Below are 24592 nucleotides of genomic sequence, written 5' to 3'. Positions count from 1 at the left end.
ACAGCTAAGGATGTAACAAACACTCAGCACTAACCCTCGGGGTGGTTAGAAATGCCTGAATTCTCTTATTACAGGCGGATTCACAAGGAAAGGTCAACAGAGTCCCCAAACTTGAAACAAAAGTGGGCCACAAAACTAGCAGTAAAAACTTGAAGAGGCAGGATGGGATGATCTTATAGGAAAACTGAAGACAACTTGCAAAGTTTAGCCCCAAAACTTGGCTGTGCCAAGGGATTCCTACACAGGCTGAGCTCATTTTCTCCCCTCTGAACAATGCAGCAAGAGTTCTCACCACATTTGACCTGTGCAGGATGTAGCCCGTGGATTTTGGAAAAATGATGATGATAAAGTCAATAAAAACAGAAGTAACTTCACCAAAGAAATAGAAAACCCTCCTGCAAACTCTTTAGCAAAATACATGACAGCAGTTACCCTGGTTGACTTACAGAGGCAGAATTTAAGAGGCAGAAATATGACTAGAAGCACACAGAATTAAAACAAAAAATAACCAAAGAAAGATTTATAGCCCATACTTTAAAATCAATGCCCATGGTCCAAAAAGTGTCTTCTACACAGATAATTCAAGACTATCTATAGTTTTTCCCTGTTGAAGAGTAAATGCAGAAGTTCTCTCAAGAAAACACTAAATATAACCAAAGATTTACACCCAGCATTGATTTGCCCCTATTTGTTTTGCTTACAACACTTAAAAAATTCTCTTACCTTAATACAAACTGGTCTGCAAGTGAGTAATCAGCCAGGAAGACATGGAAGGTCACAATGTCACCCTCTCTGACCGGGCTGAGTGGTAAGTGAATAATGATATTTTCATCCACCCTCAGCGAAGACTGCTTTAATTTGTCTTGATTTGGGTAAACAACGATGCTACCAATCCTCTCCATAGCTGACAAAGCTTGGTGCTCATTCTCTTCACCTGCATGGATATTGTTTTCCCATTTTGCATCCTCTGGAGAACATTCCCCATCCACTGTATAAAGCTTATAGAAGAGCTCCACAGTAATCCCTTCCAGGGAGGCTGTTTCCTCTGAAAGCAGGGGTGGAGGGGAGCTGAACCAGCTGGGGGATAATTCCAACTCCACAACACATAATCCTAGGTGGCCTGTCAGCCTGCAGCTGGCCACCACTTCCCTCGACTCCAGGAAAGCAAACATCTTCACACAAGGCAGCATCTCCTCAGGGTCGTAGTCATCCCAGTCCTTCCCCGCAATGTAGAACAAGGTTTGTATTTTAGGTTTGTTGGAATAGATTGAGCTGTTGATTATGTGGGATTTTAATTTCCAGTTAAAAGTGAATTTATTTGCGAAACCAAAAGATGCAGAAGTCAGCATGAGGTCCAAGGGAACGGGTTGTTCAACAGAGAAGGGTCCATACGTGGCATTTAGGACAGGCGGCTGTTTGGCTTTGTATATAAAGAATGAATCCACCCTGGACTGCAAACTGGAGTTCCTCATGATATCCTGGTTGGCCTCCTTGAGGAAGAAGAACGTGTCAGCATTGGAGATGTGGGCGCTCGCAGGGAGATACGTTGGCAGGTTGGAGAATCTCTGGATGCTGTCCATGATCCCTCCTCGGCTCTCCACCACTGCGGGCCAAAGAGAAAAGGAAACAGAAACTCAAATGTTTGCTCAGCACGGCCCTCAGCTTCTGACAAAAGCAATGGATTACAGGAGATCAGGGCTGCTGGCCACAGCTACGGAACAATCTGACACGGGTACGTGGGGTAACACTTCTGCTCAAAGCTCAGGCTGGAACCTTTCCACCTTCCCCAGGCTGTTATCTGCTTGAAAGCCATTCACCAAGGACTGGGTACCCCCAAGACAGGATTGATTGGCCAGATCCCAAACTAACTTCCCAAACTTTTCACTGGCAGTCTATTTTATTTTTCTTTTATCATCAGATCAAACTTTCAACTTCTCCTCACCCTTGTTCAATGTGCCTAAGAAACTGGCATATTGAATATTAGTAGCAGCAAAACAGAACCATTTAAGCAGTAAAAAATGAACATTTCCTTTAATCTACCATCACTAACACACCAAGCAATGGGGATTGAACATCTGCATCACTCCCAATCCATTCTGCCAGGTCAGCAGCTTGGAATTCAGTGAGAACCTGATAAAAGCTTCATGTTCTTGAAACCAAAACTTTTTACAAAAAAATATATGGGTTTGATAGAGGTCTCAGTGGGATGGATTTAGAGGCAAGAGTGAACTTGAGAGAAGGAGAAATCCTTTACACACAGAAGGTTCTCAGACACTTAGAAAGATTTTTTGGTTTAATTCCTGAGGAGAATAAAACACATTTGGAAACCACAAAAGTTTCTCTACAACACAATGGTCAATCCTCCAGCCAGCACCGAGCGATTTTTCCCAGGAAAGAAAAGATTCCAGAGGGAGGGAGGGATCAAACAGCCATCTTTGGTTTGGGCTGGTCTCTAATTAATAGTGAGATATATTCAGTCTGGGCTGTGATCCCACCAGAAACAGTGGCTCTTTCAAACTAACAATTCCTACACTCCAACAAAAAGCTGAATCCGAGCTCCTGGGACTGCCTCAGAGGAAACAAACGGAAAGCCAAGGAATTCCAAGGCAGCAGTTCCATAATGCACAGAGATAACAAAGGCACAGTGGCAGAGCTAAGGTCAGAGCTCTCATTGTCTCTCCAGAGCTGAGCAGTGATTTCACTTTTTGTCAGGGCTGGGCAGGGCAGATACACAGCACACAAACAATTACACCTGCTCCAGCCAGATGACTCAGATACTTGCAGCCACGATTTAGCAGAGATAAAAGCTCTAATATTTAAGCTATTTTTTTTTCAGGTTGTGTATTTTTAAAGCCTACATTTATCAAAGACAGATTCTAGGCCAAATCTCATCCATTTGACTTTGCTCCATGCTCATTCTCAGTTGAAATTCTGGTCATTTGTTTTTCCATAGTTTGATATTATCTACACTTGTTTAAAAGCCTCTCATTTCACCACTTTTGCCTTTACTTTTGTGGTATGTTTTCTTGTGTCAAGGAGGTTTTTCAGCCATTGGAATATGCTTTGTGGGAATGAATAAACATGCAAAAAACACACAAAAACAGCAAAAATAAAAACAATTCTCAGCAGGAAATGCTCTGCCAACCATCTCCTCTCTCACCACTGCACCTGGGGATCAGGTCAGGGTTTCCTCTCAGCTTCACAGCCCCAGCTGGGTGTCCCCTGCCTTGCTCTCATCATTAACATCAGCCCAGCTCTGGAACACACCAGCACAGCCCACGGTGAAATGCAGAAACCCGAATGATGAGAAACTGGCAGTGGCATCACACGTGGGACATCAATTTGCTAGTCAGGAAGATTGTCCTTGGTCCTTCCCTGCCACATCTCCCATCCCATGTGGATGATGGGCAGTGGGTGCTCCCCTCCCCAGGCAGAAAGTCACCAAGGGACGTTTCAGCAGCCCCATTTCTGCCTTGTGGTTTATTAACCATTATAATTATTATTATAGGGCACTTTGATACATTCTGCCATCATGCAGCTTCCCAACTCAGGAGCAAAAAGTGAACTTTGATCCTGGGTAAGCTGAGGCAGAAGAGAAGGAAGGGTATTCTTTCTTTGCTAAACATTCAAATGCAGACAAGCCCCTTTCTGGATTAATTGTAAATAAATTGAACTACATTTGAAAGCAATACTTTTGAGAAGTTGCATTTAACCTAAAAACTTTACAGCCATACAGATAAGCAAGCGAGCAGATAAGCAAGGGGCCAGAGCAGCAAGAGTACCCTCTGATTTCTGGAGCAAGAGCTAAAATCTCCTCCCAAGACACGCCAGGTTGCAGAGGAGATTTAAACACTGACATAGTTACAAACCAAAAACAAGACAAGGCTTAAATGCATTTGTGTTTACATTACAGGACTCCCACACTCACTTTATGCAGATATTTTATCTCTCTCAAGCAGTGATTTACAGGAAGTTTAAAAGGGATGTTTTTCCCTTTCCTCCATTTCATTTCAGTGGCAACTTTTCAGTGCCTCTGCTCAGAACTGGCACGAGGACTGGGATATCATCCTGCTGTAACTCAAACAAAATGAGACACAAATTCTGTCTGAAGGCTTATATGGGAAGCCATAAACATCAGCAGACAGGGCTGGGCTTTGTCCTAGAACCAGCCTGCAACAAAATATGATATCTGAATTTAGCAGCATTTTATGATGCTGTAGGAAGATCTAAAAAGAAATACTTCATACGATGGCAGGCCAACACCCCACCTTTTTAATTCAGCACATCAGCACCACAGCATCAATCTCCTTACAGCAACGATCAGAAACCAGACACATTTGGAGCTTTCTGGTGTGCCATAATGCCATGGAAAAATCACCTGCTCCTTTAATAAGCACTCCAGAAAGATCAGAGAGGGCAGAACATTAAATCAGAATGTGGGTTCATTCTAATTAGGCACCAAAAGAGAGCAAGAGCTGAGCAAACGTAAATGGGGTAAATGGGGACAAAATGAGCTTCCCCAGAGCCCAGTGCTTCCTCAGACAGGGCAGTCTGGGGCACTGGGGGTGTTGAGGGGAGATGTGTGGAAATAACACACTCTTGGATGTGAATTGAGATATTTAGATAGAATTTTGGAAAACTTTTCCCTTGTAACAGATTCTCTGCAGGTGCTTTGCCCCTTTTAAGACACTTATTTGGATTAAGGAACTACTGACACCTACAGCAACAGGTCAGCTTTTAAAACATCATCACTGCAATTCTATGCTTAAAATCCTTCCCTCCAGAGTTGGGCACTATCCTCATAGCCCAGCTCATGCTGCAAACTCAGAGTACAGATGGAAAGAAAATCCCCTTGTGATGTTTCTGAGGCACAGAGAGGGAGGAAAGCAGCAGGCACACACAGAGCATGCAGTGCTGAGCATCAGAGATGTCCCCTCCTGGTCCTTACCCTGCCCAGCTCACGCCTCAAATTAAGCTTCTGTTCTGTTCTCTTGATAATTTTTTTATCTAAACATAAAATTATTCACCGTTTTTGGTTTTAATCTCGCTTGTCCCTGGAGTGCCACCACAAAAAGCAGCACAGGACTAATAGAGAAGCAAAGCCACAGCTGCAGGACAGACTGTGCAACAAAAATCTGCCATTCATGGAACTCAAGATTCCACTGAATCTTTCACTGAATTTCTTAGATTTCCTACTTTTTAATAAGAAATCAAACAAGTATCCTGCTGGAAGACAGTGGTGGCAGTGGCAGGTCAGTGTTAGAAACAATGCATCTATTTTGAGATTTAGTAAGAGTAAAGTCTTTTAAAACCATCATTTTGTAGCTAAAAAGGAAAATAGTTCCTGATGGAACATAAAACCAAATTTCACATCTAATCTTCTCTCTGTTTTAGCAAACTATTTAACAGGAGCCAAGTCTTCCATAAGCCATCAGTAATTCTGAAGCTGAAGGTGCAAGGAACAACAACTGTTTAAAATTGCAACTCTTTCAATATCCTCTTTCGCTGAAAACAAACAAGAAGCCAATCCTGCACCTGTGGAAAAACTGTGAAAATGTTAAAATTCATCTTTCCTGCAGCATCATCAGAACTGCAGAGCGAGCTCATAGACACTCCTCTTTGTAAAAGAGGAATCATTTCAAGTAATGTGGTGCCAGTAAGTGCTATGATGTTATCCATGACTCACAGAGGCAATCAATGGCTTGTCTGTACAGGAGAAAAATCACCAGCCCCTCCCACCAGCCCCCTCTGAAACACCACAAAGATCAAACTACACATGTACATTATTCCACTATAAAAATGGCTCTGTTCATAATAATTATTTTGTTCTGGGATTGCAGGCATTAGCCTTGAATAAAAACACACTGTGCCCCAGAATAGGGTGTCTCCACAAGGAAAGCTATTCTGGAACTCATCAATTATAGGAAAATAATTAATTCTGGACCAGCTGTGTGGGTCATTTTGTCTCACGTTGCCAAGGGATGCTGTTCAGAACCCCAGCCAGGCTGCCCAAGGTGATTTGGCCTGGCTACAGCTGGGAAAACTCTGACTCCTGGGGCTGGCAGGAGGAAAAGGAGGAGGATGATTGCAGTGTGGAAGTCTACTACGAGTTTATTCATCCTCTGAGCACTGTGAGTGAGGATGTGGGGATGAACACCCCCCTCTGCTCTCCCTGACTCACTCAGAATGCAGTGAAGTAGCCAGGAAAGGAGGATGTCACTGTTTACTTCCTACATTCAGAGCCCATCCTGTGACTCATCTCCTCAGCTTTACACTCACAAGGAAAATGAGGAGAACCCTCCGCAGTCACCCTGAGGGGTAAAATTCCATCACCCAACTGAAGCAGGAAAAATTCCATCACCTTCCCTTCACAAACAAGCCTCCCTCCTTTACTGCTTGGCTTTGCTATCCAGTGAACCCCACTGCACAGAAAAAGAGCCATAATGACAGTCAGTGTTTCCAGCTGCAGCAGAGGAATTTCAAAGTACAATGACACTGCAAGAAAGAGTTCAGGAGTACATTTTTCACATTAAAGTCAGACCAGAAGCTGTCAGGATACAAAAAAGAAAAGTGTGAGAAAAGATGAAAAAATCCTTAAAACTTTTTTCTCATTCTCTCTTCTTCTTATCCTAATTTCATGGAAGGATAGAACTTGATGTAGGACTTGCCAATTCACAGTCCTTCCATTCAATCTTGATTACACATTTGTGGAGACAGAGATTTGCTTTGCAAAACATTGCCAGACCAGCAGTTTGTTTGGAAAAACAAGAAAAAAGATGCAATTAAAAAAAAAAAAAAAATCCAACTTAATCTAAACATCTAAAACTGAAGAGAGGTTAATTAACTTTTGTTGGCTTGGGACAATGTCTCACATCCTTATCTCCAAAAGTCTGAGTCAAATTTGTGCAGCTGCAGAGGAGTCTGGGCAGCAGATTCTGGCCCCTTCCCATTCCAGAAGGGTGTCAAAGCTCAGCCACGCTCCAGCCTCCCTTTCAGCAGAGCAGGGAATGTCCAGAATTCCCTCAGCCTCTCCTGCAGGGTGAGGGGTCAGTCCTGGCAGGGAGGAGCCCAGGTGACCAGAGCAGAGCTGGGTGTGCAGTGCCCACGGGCAGAGCAGCCCTCCCACACCAGGGAGCTCCTGGCTCCCTCCTGTGGAAAACGCCAATCACTTGGTTTTTAAAAATTTTAAAAGTTGAATAATAATAAAATGGTTGTAAAAATAGTAATACAATTAGAGTAATAAAATTCAGAGTTAGGACAATTACAAGACAATAAAAGTAAAGAATTACGGATGTCTGGATGCTCTTGGACACTAAGTCACAAAAAGCATGACTTGTGATCAAAGGAATCACCCTTAAACCAATACACTTGTTGCATATTCATGTATCCTTTATGGTTATGCATACATTCTATTCTAAACAAGAAACTCTGTTGTATGTCAACTGTTTCCTTTAACCCCCTGGCATCTTCCAGTCTGAGCAAGGCCTGAAGAAATTAGTTTCTTCTGATAAGAACCATAAATTCCTCTCCTTTGGAAGATTTAGGTGTTCCTCAAAGCGAGTATCTCATTCCTAAAAAAAGAAAAAAAAGAAACTCCCCCACCACATACAGGGTCTCTATTTTTTTTAACTACTAAAATCTTCATTTTAACCACAAAAGCACAACTAACCAATAAAACATAATACATAAAGTAACTATCTGCATAGAGCCATATAATATGCATTTTTCACACTCCTCACTAAAGTTTCTCCTCCCAAAAGTTTTAGAGGCTTTTATTGCTCCCTCTGAACCTTGTACAGTGGGAAGCGTAGCTAAGGCACCTGGTTTTATGGGCTGGAGTAACAGAGAAACCACATGCCTATGTTTACCCAGCACTCTGCTTCCAAAAAAGCTTTAAAGCACATCTCTGGCCTCATAAATCTTTTGTCTACCAAAATACATTTTTAAGTGCAAAATTAAACCATGCATATGAATGAAACCCCTGATCAGGACACACATTGAGCCATAAATTGTGTTATTGTGTTCCAAAGCAAGGCAAGTGCTTTGCCTGCTTGCCACTGCCAGCAGATTAAGTTGGGTGGTGAAGTTTCTGAGCTGAGTTTTTAGCTTGCCTGCATTTTGCACAGTCACCCATACTGAAAGACATATGTGCAGCAAGGCCACCTACAGATAGTAATAAAACCGTGCTGTCTGAAAGGCTGCCTATAAATCTTATTAAAGTAATCCCTTCCCTGAACCCAGATTATTACATTCACCTTTATGGTAGAATAAAAATTAATTTTCTCAGCTATAATAAGTGTATGATAAGAAGGCGTCGCTTGGGACTAAATAAAGATTATAATTAACTCCGACTGAATAAATCTAAATTTAGCTTGGACTAGCAATTTGCTTTCATGCCTTTTCCTCTACGACTGAGTGAATAGGTACAGAAGGATTAGCATCCCATGCCAGTTCCAGCACTGCTGTCACAGAAAGGACTGGGACAGAACGTAATCCAATACCCAAAAGGCCTGAAGATTAATTCAGGGTTCTCTATCAGCAAAAGTTTGGAAAACTGGAGAAAAACAAAAAGGCTTAAAATTGCCATTAGGCTGGAGAGAAATGGCAGATTTTTGTTGCACAGTCTGTCTGCTGTTGCACAGAGCTGCTTTGGCTGCCCACACCTCAGAGCAGGGAGGATGCTGAAGACAGGAAACCCCCCAGGAGTTTTCTCATTTCTTGTGGCTGGTGCAGTGGCTCGGGTTGCTCTGCTGGGCTGATCACTGGCCTAACTTGGCATTTTAGTTTTGATCAGGGCTGTTAATACAGTGGTTAAAAGTCACAGGCTGCTCTTGGCAAAGTTCTCTGCATCTCCCATGCAACAGCAACAGAGAATTGTCCTGCCACTTACAATTGGAGGCTAAAGGTCACAAATTCATCAGCTGAAAGAACTGAAGGACAGAGCTACTAGTGTGAATAGAATTAACACCTGATTAACCATGCAGGGATTTTGTTTTGATGACCTGGAGAGGAGAAACAGCTGCTAATGCAGCTGCCAGCACTGACAACCCCTGTGCATCCCTCCTGGCACCTGATAAATAAGGTTTGTCACGGCCACTGGAGGTTCTCATTGCTAAAACGAAGGTTAGGAGAGGGCTCCCTACCCTTATCCAAAGCAAAACTCATTTTCCTTCAGAGATATTTCATAAACAACAGAAAATGAATACATGTATGGGAGTGAGTGGATATGTTCTCCAAATAACAGAGAGGCTTTACAAACCAAACACATTCACTAAAGGCACCAGGTGATTGCAAAAGTAAATCTTTTAAATATATGCTCTAAACCATTATCCAGCTGTGAAATATTTGTATTCTGTGTCAAAACACCTACACGTCACACAAAGCCAAGAGAGTGACAGGAGAAAGGGCAGGATTTATGTGAGCTGGGGTCTATCTGTCATGGAGATAGCAAAGCTGAGCGAGTCCTTTTATTAAAATCACTCTCTGGCTGCAGATATTGATCTAAGCAGCTACAGCTGGACAGCAAAGTGCATCCCCATTTCTCACCAAGCTCCTCCCTGGCACAGCAGGAAAGAACTGGGGTAAATGCCCTCACCCCCCAGGAAATGGCACCCCAAAAGGATGGGCAGGGAACAAGGGGCACTGGTATAAACAGCATCCCACAGCTCCACGGCACAGCTGCCTTCCAGGAACCACAAAGTCCCTCTCAACTCCTCTTCCCAAATTTCCAGGAAGCCTATTTTGCTCCCCAAATCACTAAGGCAGGTTGCCATTACTCCCAGATTGAGTTCAGCATTAAAACAAAGCAAAGAAACACAGTGCTGAATGCATTTCTTGCATTCTCATTTTAAGGAGCAATTATTATTTCAAAGGGATCCTTCCCTAAATCTGCTTCAGCATTTTCCATTTTTCTTCTAAGCAATAATTTCTCCCCTGGTTTGGGCTGAACCCTTGCCTCATGCTCTGGAGGACACAGATTTTTGGCTGTGCTTCTCTTTACAAATCCCAGCTTGTGACTGTAGTCAGTGGTTTTGAGTATTACACCTAAATCCAAAATGAAGGAAAGGAATTAGAAGTGCTACATACCAGAAACTTCCTACACTCCTGCACCCACAGGTAACACAGGTACATCATTTTAGGGCACTCATGATTCTCCTCATGTAAGCATCTCTCTTTGGAGATATTGGAAAATTCCTTGCATGAGCTGAAAATTACAGGATATTAAAATGCCGATTTCTCCAGAGGAACATCAGAAAGGAGGAAAGTTGGTCCAAAGCCTTTCTCCAGAACAATGGGCTTTCATGGATTCTCCATCCTGTTGATTCAAAGCTCTTGGAGCAACGAGCTCTGAACTGATGGGCCCAAAGAGCTGCATGAAACCACAAAAGCAGCTTACAGTAAACCCCCTGTAAAGTTATTAACAACACTGATATGTCTTGAATGCAGAGAAAATCCTCTGTCTCACCAGCACACATCCATATCCCACTGTGCCTATAATCCCAGGAGCAGTCTGTGCCACGCCTGGCCCTGCTGGGGACCACGAAAAAACACCACAGAGACACCCAGAAAAAAACCAGGTGGGGCAGCAGCCCCACAGCTCCAAACTAGGAGCATATTCCCATTTCTGCTCCCCATTTCTGCTGATCTCTGACTACCCATGCTGGTTTTGGGCACTGTTAGCAGTGTGTAGCAGGCAAATTGTTCTCTCTCTCAGGATTTTTTCATAGAGGAGCACAGAGAGAAGAAAGAGAAAATTTCTATTTCTGCTCCTTGTTTTTCCCATGTGGAATGGGTTTGGAGAATTGTTTACCTGGGGTGAATGCTTGGTTGGATTCTGGAGAGGATTGTTTGAGCCTGGTGGCCAATCCAACCCACCTGGGGCTGGACTCTGGAGAGAGTTGTGAGTTAGATATGGGAGTTAGAAAAGCAGGTTTGTAGTTTTAGTATCTCCTTTAAATAGTATATTAATGTATTATAGCATAGTTGTAATAAATAAATCATTCAGCCTTCTGAGCTGGAGTCAGACATCACCATTCCTTCCCACCAGCCTCACCTGCGTTTACAATAGCAGTGTAAATTCCTGCTTAAACCCTGGCACTGTTCAGCTCTGTGGAAAGAAGTCAGCTTTCACCTGGGTCTCCCTGCTGAACTGCAGAGGTGCAGGCAGCTGCCTCCAGCAAGATTTGTGTCCCCATCCTGCACACCCACAGCACAGAGATCATTCCAGGGGAGTTTTCCCACTGGGAAATTGAAGCACAAGATAGAAAATACCAGGACAGAGACCTGTAAGGGCATGCAGCCTTTTGGCTGCTTTAAATAAAAGCTCCATGGCTTTACAGATTCCCCACTGTTAGTTCAGAGATGTCTGGGCCTTTTTTCTCTGAACTCAGGCTTCACCCTGCACTTAGCATGGCTCTCACCAGTAACCAATATTATCATCTAGGCACACAGGCCTAATTCTGCACTTCAGACATCTCTGAGCTATCAATTCACGTCTGCCTCTCAAGGAGCAGCACATGAAAACACAAATCCTTCCTTTCTAATGACAGCCTCTTTCTTTTCCCATGCCCAAAATACCCAGAACAAAAGTTTCTGGTTTGTCTCAGATTTCTTTACTTAATTCAACATTTTATTTTTGGAATGACAACAGCCTCAAGCAACTCCATTAATTTGTTAGAGAGGAGAGAGCTTTGCATTCCAAGTGTGATTGCTGACCTGTTCCCCTGCTCCCCTGCTTCTTGAAACAGCCCTGCTTGAGCACATCCCAGTACCAGAACAAAGCATAATTTCTCATGCTTGAATGCATTATTTTACTTTATGAATACACATTTGACATATTTTACAAATTTACGGCGGGTGCTGTCAGAAAGGACAAAATAACCCTCCCCTGGTACCTCTTTGCTCTTCCTACAGCAATCAAAGGCTGCAGCTTGTCATTCACACCTGGAGAACAGCAGAAGGGGCCTCACCCAGCACTTCTTGGGTGTTTGTTTCTCTCCCTGTCGCCAATTCACAATTTAGAGTTTGATTTTCTAAGCACAATGAAAATTCCCAATAGCTCTGGAGGAGGCAGTTCAAGGAGATCTTGTCAAAATATTTGTGTATAAAGAGATTGAAACCTTTTTGTGACTTTCATGCTGCGAGGCACCAAGTACAGTTACCTTGCTCACAGACAATTATTAACTTACAGGCAAGGAATAAAAACTCTTGAGCAAAACCCAAATCTGGATGAGGTCATGCTTGCTGTGTGGTTCACTCATGTCAATGTATTAATACAATAAAAGATAATGAGCATTAGCTGACAGCATTTTCAAACTCTCCAAGAGTCAAGAGGAGTAAATGAGACCAGATTTGAGATTGCCTGAGAAGGCAAAAAGCTGGATCTAATTCTTTTCTCAATGACAGAGGGATTATACAATTGAATAAGAGTCACAGGACGTCACTATCACAGCCCAACGTGCCTGGGCACAGCGTTTTGTGTGCTGAGAATGCAGCTCATCACAGCTCAGCAGCAGCATCTGCCCATCTGAAAATGCCATCATGGGCAGTGACAGGGACAGCAAAAGAGCCGTGTTCAGCCTCTGCTTCGTGGCATCACCTCTAAACCTCTGTGTGGAAACATCACCACTGCAGTTCAAGTTTGAGTCAATTCAAGTTCAAGTCAGATCTTATTACATCCAGTACTGCTCACCTACCCAGAGCCTAGAGAATGAAACTCTGCAGAAATTCAGCATCCAGGTCACTTCAGCACTCTGCTTTGTCTGGCATTTATATCTAGAGCCAAGTACATAATTCACACTGTATAATTTATCCATGGGATTTTGCCCATGGAACAGCCAAAGCAGATAACAATTTCTTCATACTTATTTATTTTTTAGAAAATTCAGTCAACTTCTCCTCTGCTTCTGAACTCTGCAAAAAGATTATGAACCTCTGGTTTTACTCTTCCAGAGCCTGAGCTCTTGGCTAGCTGTGATCAGACAGATTAATTCACCTCTTGTGCAGTCTTCTGCCTTTAGCTATTCTTGTTTCCTGAGTGGAGGAAAATGTGTACAAGCACTAAATCTCAAACATGCTATTCTAACATTTGGATTCCATTATCCTAGAGATAACATATAATCCTATAATGATATGTAATAAATTAACATTTAATCTCATATCAGAGAGTTCAAAGGGATCAGAGCCAGCTGGTGCTAAAATAAGCATTTGCTGGAGGCTGCAGGACTGGGAGCTGAGGATGAGATGTGAGATCTGAGCTGCTCTGATGCTTTGGCAAGGAAAGGATGGAATAAACCCTGGACACGAAGGGGACCATCTCTGAGACCACCCAACCTGTGCCCATTCCATCAGTGAAGTCCTTGCAGACGTCTCAGCAGCAGGAGAGGAAGATTTCCCTGCTGAGAGCTGGTGAGCAGGGAGGTGACCATCCCACAGGGCTGCTCAGGGGATTTGGTTCAGAGCTCCGCTCATTCCCTGCCTGTCAAGGTGCCTCGAGGTTGGGAACAAGCACCCAAGCTGGGGCTGAGCTCTCTCCAGCTGCAGAGAACCAAAACAATCCAAAGCTTCTCGCCAGCCCTCCCTAATGCACCAGCAGAACTGATGGAAGATGGACACTTTCAACACAGAGAAGGCAAAAATAAGTTTTCGTTTTGCTTCCCTCTCATGTGCCTGCATACACAGAGCTAACACACCCACCGATGTCTCCCTGATTCTTAGGATTTTCTAAAGCCTTCTGAGTTTACATTCTGTTAGAAAACTTTCTCACACAACTTTCTATAAACAACGTATTGTTTTGCATTCCTTCATGGGTGTGGAGAAACTTGATGTACTGGTGGTTTGTCCAATGTCTTTGGAGAGGTGGCCCATTCACTCTCCAATCCACTGTCACTTTTGGGAAAGTATAAAAGTTGGAGTCAGCAAATAAACTTTCTTCTTTACCTTGCAAATAGCAGGTGGCTCACGTCGTGCTTTCATGTGTCCTATAGCGACACACCACTGCACAATCTTCATTAATAATGACAGCTGTTAATAAAGCTTTATCCATAGAGACTCCCTTAAATGCACTCAGTGAGTCTGTGTGAGGGATGTGTTTCTCTGGAGACAGGCATGGTGAAACACCCAGAGAAGAGCTCACTGACAGTTACCGAGGGCTGGGACCCAAAAAGGAGCAGAGAGCAGCCCCTGACTGGATTCCAAGTCCCTACAGCTCCCACCAAGCCCAGATTTCACCATTAGGGGAAGGACATAAAGACATCCATCTTTGTTCGTGGTCAGCAGCAAAAAAAAAAATATATTGACATTGGTGAGATTCAGTCTCTGAATCCAAAGATACACTTCACTGCTCCACCTCAGATTGGAACACGGTATAAAAAGACTCTCAGCCAAGAGAGGCAAGAATCCATCAGACACAACAGTCTTTTAAAAATCTTGTCAATTGTCTCTGTTAGTTTTTAGTGATCACACATCAACTTCACTGCCAAATTAACTTAAAAGCAAAGGCAGATCAAAAAAAAAGGAAAAGAAAGAAAATTAGACAGCCAATAAAAAATATACAGTGAGAGGAGTTTCACAACTTGACACTGACTACAGTTCTGTATCTGAAGAAAACTTAATAAATAAAAATAACACAAAAATTTGAAGTGTTACAGAGTTATCTTTGCTCTGGCATTTGACACACATTTCTATTACCCTTTCTCGATTAGCCAAATGAAGATCAATGTATCTATAAAACTCAATGACATGTTAATGCAAACCTTAAAAAAGATAAAATGCCTTTTATCTCAGTCTTAGGAAAACCTAATAAAGAATTAACAGTCCATGAAGCTGTGGAATTTCACTCAAGGCTTTACTTTATGCCAGGACTTCCTACTCCATTATTTTTTAATGGACAGGTTTCCCCAGGCTTTGGGACATGTCCGTGCAATTGTACATTGTCATTAAAATTGGTTCTGTATTTTCCTTCAGAGAAAACTGCACTGTAGATAGATAAGAACTGCAGTGTAGTATGTGAACTTAAAATACAAACATCCACAATGGCTCAGAAATGCAAATCTAGAGCAAGTATTAAATAAATACAGGGAAAGTTGTAAAAAGTAATGATTTTGATAATGTTCTGACAATTCATGAATTTATGAGGTAAAACTTCCAGCTGCAGGATGAGCACTTTGGATCAGAACTCTTTTGGAACATCAGCATTTCAAATATCTATCAGAAGCAACTGCCAGGAATCTACTACCATGACTCTAGGTGTTGAATCTTGAAAGGAGGCAGACAAATATTAGTCCAGGACTTTGCTCCAGACTGCTCTCAGAATTAACAAGCCTTCAGGGAGTGACACAGGGAGCTGGGATCCATCAAGCCAGACTCCCCCGGGCTCTGTGGGAAGCTGGCCCCATCCAAGTTCCATCTATACTCATTCCTGCTGACAAACACACAGCAGCAGGATCAGAAATCTCACCTTCCAGCACATAAAACACATATCAAATCCAACGCTTCTGCACACATTTAAAAAGTTGCTTGTTCTCAAAAGGGCCTGAACCCCTGCAGCTCCCAGTGAGACTGAAGGAAATGCAGGTGCTTCCCACTCGTGCTGATCGAGGGGGGCTTGGATGCCAAGGAAGGAGCCAGACCTTGGAGACACCCACGGTGGGTGTGAGGCCACGGTGCCCAGCTGCAGCAGGATGCTCGGCACAGGGGAGCGTGCCAAGAGAGGCACAGCACGGAGCCTGAGCTCAGATACTCTTCCAGGCTGGCAGGTTTGGCCTTGTGAATCAGCACAGGGAGAAAAGAGACAGCAGTAGGCAGGAAAAACACTCCCAAGGAAAAGCAGGAGGCAAGAGTCCAGGAGAGAGTGCTGGGAGAAGCAGTGAGCAAAGAGGAGGTGGCAGGAGCAGAATGAAGCTTGACTGTACACAGACTGACAACTCACTATTTCCATTTTAAAAACCCCCAGCCATCAATGACTCCAAAAAGTCACTTTGAAACCTTTCTTTTTCCTCTGGGATGAGGGTGTCTTGCCCTTAAGCCAGCTGGATCAGGGAGAAAAGCTTTCCTGCCTCAAAGGTTGCTCCAGCCCAGCATTCTCCCCCAGGGAGCTGCAGTTTGTACCAGTTTACCTGGGCCCTCCTCACCTCTCCTTCTACCCCTGCTTCTCCCCCTGGGCTGGGAGAACAGCTGCTTCTCCCAGGCACTCTGAGATTAATAATTCTTGGCTCTTCTGCACGGTGCTTTGATCTGGAAAATTTATTTAGATAACTTCTCAAGCAGCATATTTATCTGCTGGCCTCAACATCTGCCTGAGCATAAAAGTCAACATCTGACTGATGTCTAAGTAGAGACTGTCCTCTGCCAACCTCACCACCCTTGTTCTGGTAGACTTGGGTCTCATGGCAAGGAGCCTGGGTGCGTTCCCTCTGTCCCTCTTTAGGAACAAGCACAGATCTCAGAGTGGGAAATCAGGCTTGGGACAAAAGCAGAGGGCACCTCGTCCCATCAGCACACAGGGACCAAGCTGTGTTCAGCCCTAAGGAACAACAGCACTGCTCTGTCAGCCAGAGGCAAAGAGATGAGACCCAATCTGGGACAAGAAGAAAGACCCCAAACACAGCAGGCAGGGAAACCCACACCATCCCCATTTCTGCAGTGCCACCCCAAGCACTGAGGACATTCAGGCTCCCCCACACTGTCCCACCACCACATTCCAGCCCAGGGGAAGGAGCTGACCTGTTGGGAGAGGATGGGAACAAGGCTGATGTCTTGAGCCACAGGCATTTCTGCCTCTCTGTGCATGGATATGGAATAATAGGCCTGGATGTATCTCACACTGCAAAATCAATGGCTGGCAAAAAAAGCTTATTTTGCCATCTTTACTCACCCATCCTCTCACACACAACAAGTACACTTGGATCACCAAGGTGGGATGTGAAACTAATCAACAGGAAGCACTGCCTCCCAAAGGCAGCCTAATCCAGATCTATTCCTGGCCAATCTTCAAGGAGTGTTCTTCTACTCATACAGAAAATGTGTAAGAGCTGCAAATACAAGAAAATATTGCTCTGTGCAGCGGGGTTCAGACCGGTATTCTTTGTTGCCTGATGTGGAAAATTCCATCATCAGACCCCATCTGACAAAAGTCCCTGCCATGAGCCACAACTTTCAAGAGTTCTTATAAAAGCCTACGGTGAGCTTGGAAAAACCAAACAACTAAGAAACAAAGACTTACTTAACAACAAGTAAAAAAGCCCTTCCCTTTTAAACACATTCTTTGATCCTTACCGTCTCTACTGAATTTTGGATGAAACTTAGAGCCAAATATTTATAGGCAGCCAAGTGTAACAACGACCCTCCCTTTTGATGTCACCCTCCTGGCCCTCGGTGCCAGGCTGGGCAGACAGAAACATGGAGATGGAGGGTGAACTAGCTCAGGAGGGGGAACTTGTCAGTCAAAGCTGCTAATGCAAGACCACAGCAAAACTTGGGTTTAACCTCAGCAGTGACCACCTGTCACAGTGTGGCACTTTGCTTGTCAGTGACCTGTTTTCAAAAGCAAGGATGCTGCACAAGTCTTCCTGAAACTCGGCAAGGAAAAATGCACCTGTCTGCTGGGCAGCCAGCAAGGCTTCCCAAAGTCCGCACCCAAAGGAATTCTCAAGTTCCAAGGAAGTTACAGAGAAGAAAAACGTGCAGTATAAATGATTCATACAGACAGGGACTCCACAAAGCTCCCCTGTGCTCCTGGCACATCGTTTCTCAGGAAAACTACAGCACTTCTTGTACAACCACATCTGACTGGGGTATGAGGTTGCACGTGAAGAGATCGTGTGTGTTCTTCACATTGACCATCAAATTTAAAGCACTTGCACACAGGAAGGCAATGTCCACACTCCAGGGAGCTCCCCAGCACATGTCCAGAGAAACTGGAGGTGTCTGTGCAGGAATGGAGGATGGCCCAGAGGAGGAAACCTTCCTCTTCTTCTTGGCTCACAGCTGAATTTTTTTGGGCTTGTCTCCCACACCAGGAGCAGTGCAGAAGTGGACCTGGGCACCTGACATGGACTGCAAGCAGGTTTTATGTCAACCAGTTTATTTACACCAGTACAGACCAAGAGCTCACCCTGTTTTCCCTGCAACACTCCTGCCTTAGAGGCCCATTGTCTGGACATCAATAACTGCAGGATTCACGAGAGATTACAATATTTTAAACAGAACATGTCTGAGGATTTTTCAGGAGTATTAGTTTTCAGAAATGCTGCATGTTTATTCATGCACTTAATTATATAGACCACAATAAAAACAAAAAAAATGTCTGCTTTTTCTAAGTGTAGGAGTAAAAGGAAAAAGTTCAATTCTAACTAATCAACAGTCTTATCTTATTCTTTCCTCCGTTTTTAATCAAAATGTTTCCAGCATATACAGCTAGCAGCAAAGACCCAGACAAATTAATTTTCCTTAAGCACGACACATTGCAAAACCTGCAACGCAAATAAGCCAAGGCTTGCCTTGAATAGAAAGATACCCCACAATATCAGAGAGCTGAGTGCCAGAGCTCACCCTCGGTCAGGGGTGGCTCCGTGTGCTGGAAAAGTCTCTCCTCCAGCCCGAGCTTCCCAAGAAAGGCTCAGCAGTCTCTGTTGTTGGGTTTCAAGGCAGTTTATTGCGAGTTATCTAAAAGATTTTCTCCTTGGGCTGCTGTGGTTTGCTCAGAGCTCAGGCAGAGGCACACACACACCCTGACATCCTCTCTGACCCCGACTGCTTCTTCTCTCCCACCCAGGGCTGCTGCTGTCTTTTATATGGTACATTACGTGTTACATGGGTACAGTTTTCCCCAATGCCTATTACCTATATTAAATGGTGATTTTCTATCTTTTATATGGTACATTACGTGTTACATGGGTACAGTTTTTCCCAATGCCTATTACCTATATTAAATGTGTTTTTCTACTCTAAACCAATCTGTGAGTGCCAACATCACCAAGAACATGGAGGTGAGGAAGGAGAAAGAGGAAGGACAGGGCAGGCCCAAACCCCAAATCCATTTTAAACCCTCTGACCCCCATGTACAAAACCAAAACCCCCTGTACAGCGCTCAAAAATTCTTCCCTCTACTTTGTGACTACTTCTACTCTAATATCTAAAATTTTGTGACTTGTTCTTCCTGCAAGGTTGGTAACTCATCCCATGGCTCAAACCCAAAATCCCAGCTGTTTCCAGCTGCCTGCCAGGGTCTCAAATGCTTCTGACCTGGGCCCGGAACATCCAAAAACGTCTGAGGGACATTTGGAGTTCCGACAGGGCTGGGGTTCCTGGCAGCACCAGGGCCCAGGAGGAGCAGGGTGCCGTGGGGGAGCAGCAGGGGAAGGGGCACTGAAGGTGGAATCCAGCTCCCAGCTCTGGCACTGTGCTGTGCTGCTCCCACGCCGCCTCCAGCTCTTGTCATTTCATCAATGAGAACCAGGAATTTGTGAAGACCAGCTTTCACTGCACTTCATTATGTTTTTAGCATAAACCAGAAATCGATTGTGTCTCGTTAATAAAATTCCACCACAACAAACTAATTAGAGAGCCTCATTAATTTTTTATGCACGTTACCCCTGTGCAGGAAGCTGCTGACCTTTCAGTGACGGGTGTCACATTCATTACACACTTCATGTTTTCTGCCTTCTTTTCTGTGATTTACAGTAGTTGCAACACGTTTTCCAAAAAGCAAAGCCTGTTTTTTCCAGTGAAGCTCAGAGCTGGCTTTTCCCTCCTGCCTTGTAATTCCTGATCACGTCTGCCTAGTCCTGCATGGCCCAAGGAGCAGGGAAGCAAAGACACCTCCAAGCCACCTCCACCTGCAGAACAGATGCCAGCAAAGCCTGGGCACACCTGAGGGTGCAGGGAAACACAGGGATTCAGTGGGCACAGAGAAAACCCATCTCTGCAGGGACTGAGGGTGTGCAGTCTCCATCCTGCTCAGCCCCAGGGTGATGCCAGCTTCCATCCCACACAAATCCAGCCTGCTGGTTTCATAACAAGCAGCCCAAAGGTCAGGCAGTCCATCCCAAAGCTGGCCTCAGCACTGCCCAAAGCCCAGGATGCACCACTACCAAGTGACCATTAAATACTCTAAAGAGAAGTAAAAGAATTTAGGAATAAAATGAAATTTCTGCTTGAGTAAGGGCTCCTGAATCAGGCATTAAATCTGCCTGGTTTCTCTTTCCTGTGTCATCACACACCTATTTTCTCCTTGTAAAGCACAGTATTGATTTTTACATGTTTTCATTCACACTTAGAAGCCTTCCAAGATTGGACTTTATTCTTCAATATTATCTGCTGAACAGTGAAACACTGGAACAGATTGCCTGGGAGCAACCCAAGGTCAACATCATGGGGAAGCCACAAGGACAGGCTGGCTGTAAGGAATTCCACAGGCAGAGCTGAGCTCTCCCTGGGACAGGGGCATGCACAAGGTGATCCTTTATGTTCCCTCCCAGCTCTATGTCTCTACCAAGCACACTCTGAACCTGGAAAAGCCAAGGGAGTTCACCTGCCCTTTGGGACAGCAGCAGCACCTCAGCAGCGGGGAAGAAAAGAGGTTATCCTCCTTTATGTCATCCCTGGAAAATCCAGCTATCTCAGAGCTTATCTGTAAGCCATACTCTGAATTTCTCAGATCTTACCAGTCACCACCACGTATTTAACAAAAAAGAGCAGCCACTTCTCACAACTGAACACCCGTTTCCAAGTATTTCCTGAGCCCAAGATAGTCTCATCCTGATACTGGCCCATATTCACCATGGGCATCAGACAGGTTTGGAGGGTTAATTTGTTAAAACACAGCAAAATGGCAAGTACTAAGAAGCATTATCCAAGTGACAAGTGCTTATGCATATTTTATGAAACATCTTCAACCTCAGTTCAATGTATCCAAGAATACTTCTGAAAAATGGCAGATTCTGGAGGGGATTTGGAGAGGAAATGACATATAGAATAGGAGGACAGATGTTGCTAATTTATGATGCAAAGGCCTTCACTGAAAAGTGCACATTTTGCTTAAGATTCTCTACAAATGCTATTTTAATGCTGATTTCCTCCTCTTTAGAATTTCACGAACTCTTGTCTATAAGAACTTCAGCTTGGCTCAGAAGTTTAGCTTGGATCAAAAGCAGCATCTGTAACCAGCAATTAAACTGGGGCTTCAGCACTGTGCATGTTTTTAAAGCACATCCACTTTTTAGCACGACCACTTGAAAAACACGGCTGAGCTGTACTCTGGGAATGTGAGAGTGCTTTCTGCCTTTCTGCCTTCCACTCCTGCCAGGATTATTGGGACTTTTTGACCTGGGACTAAACTCAGAACAACAACAGAGTAGGAACCAGTGAGATGGATGGATCCTAATACCCAAAGAGGTCAGAAAACTGAAGCTAGATCATCTGTTAAAAAAAGAAAAGCAGGATACAGTGTCAGGCCCAAGTGCTTCATCAGTAATTCCCAATGCCTCATGCACACAATTTTGCTTTTCCCATCAATGCTGAAGAGCTTTTCAGACATCAGTCAGCTGGTTCTCCTCTCCTCCCTTTCTGTTCTACCCAAAAAGGTCTGGACTACAAACGAGGAAGACACTCATGTCCCACATGCAGGAACCTGCTCAGATCCCTTTCTGCATACCAGCCCCTCCAAATGGATGCTTCTTGGCTCTGCTGCAGCTCTCCACAGACAGCCACTACAGAGCAGATTATTTTGTGCAAGGCTGCAACAGAGGGGTCTGTGAAATCCTCCTCATGTGTAAATATCAGTTAAAAATAAAGAAGGGGAGCCATGCACTGACTTCTCCTTCTGGCATTCATTTCAGATGCTGCTGGATCATGCCAAAGTGCAAATAAAAGGCAGCACCATCGTGTGCAGACACTGCACTGAAAAACCAACATCAATCCAGGGCTTTCACTCTATCGACAGGGCAATGTTTGCTCCTCAGTTAAGGCAGCATAATTATTTCACATAAGGTGACATTTAAAAATCAAACACCAAAAACCCCCACAACCTGACAGTTACATAAGTCAGCAATCAAAAAATTTCAAGAACTGGGGTTCCCTGTACAGCTACTATGGAAATGAGAATTTCAGGGCTCAGTGCCAGAGCTGGGGCAAGGCAAAAGCCTCGAACTTCCCCCAGCAGCCCAGGTGCAGGATTTGGGGTGCCTCAAGCTCAGCTCCTTGCTTGCACTGCACAACAGCCCAAGCTCAAATCACAGCCCTGCATTTCACACTAAAGGAGCCTCTCAGCTCTGCTGCCAGCCAGACAGGGCAGGCCCAAATCCCAAATCCATCTTAAACCCTCTGACCCCCATGTACAAAACCAAAACCCCCCTGTACAGCACTCAAAAATTCTTCCCTTTACTTTGTGACTACTTCTACTCTAATATCTAAACTTTTGTGACTTGTTCTTCCTGCAAGGTTGGTAAATCATTCCATGGCTCAAACCCAAAATCCCAGCTGTTTCCAGCTGCCTGACAGGGTCTCAAATGCTTCTGACCTGGGTCTGGAACCTCCAAAAAATGTCTGAGGGACATTTGGAGTTCCGACACTCGGGGAACGTGGCAGTACTTCATGCTCACACACAGCCAGGGTGCTGCTGGAGGAGAGTGATTACCCTGCACAGCACTATCTCTCCCATCCCAAGCAGAATTTATTTACCTTTTTTTTTTTTTGTTTTTATCTGATAAGTTGAAATTTCAGTGCACTTGTCTGCAAAAACACTGCATTACAAAGACATACAACAAATACTGACTGTTTATAGACTCTGTTATTTATTCCCAGTGTATCTTCCTACCTTTTACTGGCCACGTCTTTTATCAGCAATAACCAAGTACCTTTCAAGTTGACAACCTGTTTGCTTTATGGCTGGAAAATGTATCCAAGTGTCTTCCCAGCCTGCTGTGGCTGCATAGAATTCAAATAGCTCAATGAATGGCGTTTTTGCAAAGTTTAGTTTAGATATTATTCACATTTTGCTTCTAGATTGTTTGGAGTTTTTGGGAGGTTTTTTGTTAGTCAGCATTGTCTTAGGATGAGCTTCTTACAGCAACGCAAACTTTTCAAAATTGACAGTGTCAGTGCCAGAACCAGGGTTTCCACTCTACATGGCACCCAAAACTATGGACTTTGAAAAGAAGAATAATCACAATCAAGGCCCAAGCAATTTCAAGATGATAGGCCATTTCTGGTCAGCATTAAAGAGAGCTGGCCACAAGGATATAGGAAGAAAATCAGCTAATGTAGAGTGACAATAGAAAAGAAAATAGTTAGAAACTGACTTGGTGGCAGCAGGCAGGGACACCAGACTGCTGGGACCTGCAAGGCACAACTACAGGATTTCAGGGCAAGAGGAGAAAGCCCAAAAAAAAACCAGAGATCACACGTGTGTTCTACCTACTCAGACATGGACTCCAGCCATGTCCACTGAAATAGAGAAGATGGTCTCAGCTGCACAAAAGACAAAAGCAGCACTGGAGTGAAGGCCAGAGGCTCCTGGGGATGTGTGGTCTCTCCCAGAGCCAGGTACCAGCTGGGAGGACTCTGCCCTCCTCCTCCTCCTTCCCTGCCAGCCTTCCATCTCCTCACCAAGGGCTTGCTTCACGTCACTATTTCCTTTGGAAAGTGCTGTTTCTCAAGCAGTAATCACGCCTTTGTGTTGTAATGTTTTGATTGTACTCAGTCTCCTGCTCTCCCCTAAGCCCCCTCCAGGTTCACAGCAGTGACACCTTTCCCTTTAGATTCCCTCTCCAAGAGCCATCACTTCTCTCCCTAACTGAATTGTTGTCATGGAAATCATTCCTCCTCTCCATCTTTCTGAAAGGCTTTAAAAAAAATAAAAAATAAAAATCCAGCCCCCTGCTCTTCCACCTCTCCAGCAATCAGCCACCCCAGCTCCAGTAAAGCCCCTCTCCCACTGCCCCACCCAGCACAAGAGAATTTCTGGGTCCCAGCACAAGGGAACTTCTGGGTCCCAGCACAAGAGAATTTCTGGGTCCCAGCACAAGGGAATTTCTGGGTCCCAACCCAAGGGAATATCTGGGTCCCAGCCCAAGGGAACTTCTGGGTCCCAGCACAAGGGAACTTCTGGGTCCCAACCCAAGGGAATATCTGGGTCCCAACCCAAGGGATCCTGTTCAGACCCCGTTAGGGTGATTGCCCAGTCTGCCACAGCACTTTGGCTCCCAGATGTAACCCCCTGCCAGCTCAGGAGCCATTAGCTCAGAAATGCAGGGTGCAGCTACAGCCACCTGTTCCCTGTCTATATATACAGATAGAGATGGGAAGTGTTTGGGGATTTTGTATAAAAATGTTTCTGCTTACATAACAGGCAGAAATTCTGCAGTCAAGAAATTCTGGTTTTCCAGGCTGGAAAGTTAATTACTGAAAATTACCTTTGATGAACTTCCAAGACAAAGCTGCTGGCTCCAAAAGTGAAGCGTGGCTGAGCTGCCTCCAAAGAGAAAGGAAGAAACAACTGTGCCCAAAATAAAACCCATGAAACCACTGCTCTGGGCACCCATGCCCAGAAGCTGGGGCCACTGTGAGGAGAGGCTGGGGCCACCAAACCCAGGCT

The 24592-nt window shown here is 44.4% G+C and overlaps 1 protein-coding gene across 1 annotated transcript in view; it reads right to left on the bottom strand.

Annotated features, from left to right (window-relative positions):
• Nucleotides 1-24592, bottom strand: part of TMEM132B (transmembrane protein 132B) — a 223336-nt gene that overhangs the window by 160029 nt on the left and 38715 nt on the right. Inside the window, exon 2 of the mRNA XM_031506201.2 lies at nucleotides 724-1603. Within this exon, the coding sequence (XP_031362061.1) occupies nucleotides 724-1603 (880 nt within the window). The remainder of the gene's footprint in view (nucleotides 1-723; nucleotides 1604-24592) is intronic.

Source organism: Lonchura striata, chromosome 18, assembly GCF_046129695.1.
Source record: "Lonchura striata isolate bLonStr1 chromosome 18, bLonStr1.mat, whole genome shotgun sequence".
In the NCBI taxonomy this organism is placed as follows: domain Eukaryota; kingdom Metazoa; phylum Chordata; class Aves; order Passeriformes; family Estrildidae; genus Lonchura; species Lonchura striata.
This window is presented reverse-complemented; position numbering and strand designations above follow the sequence as displayed.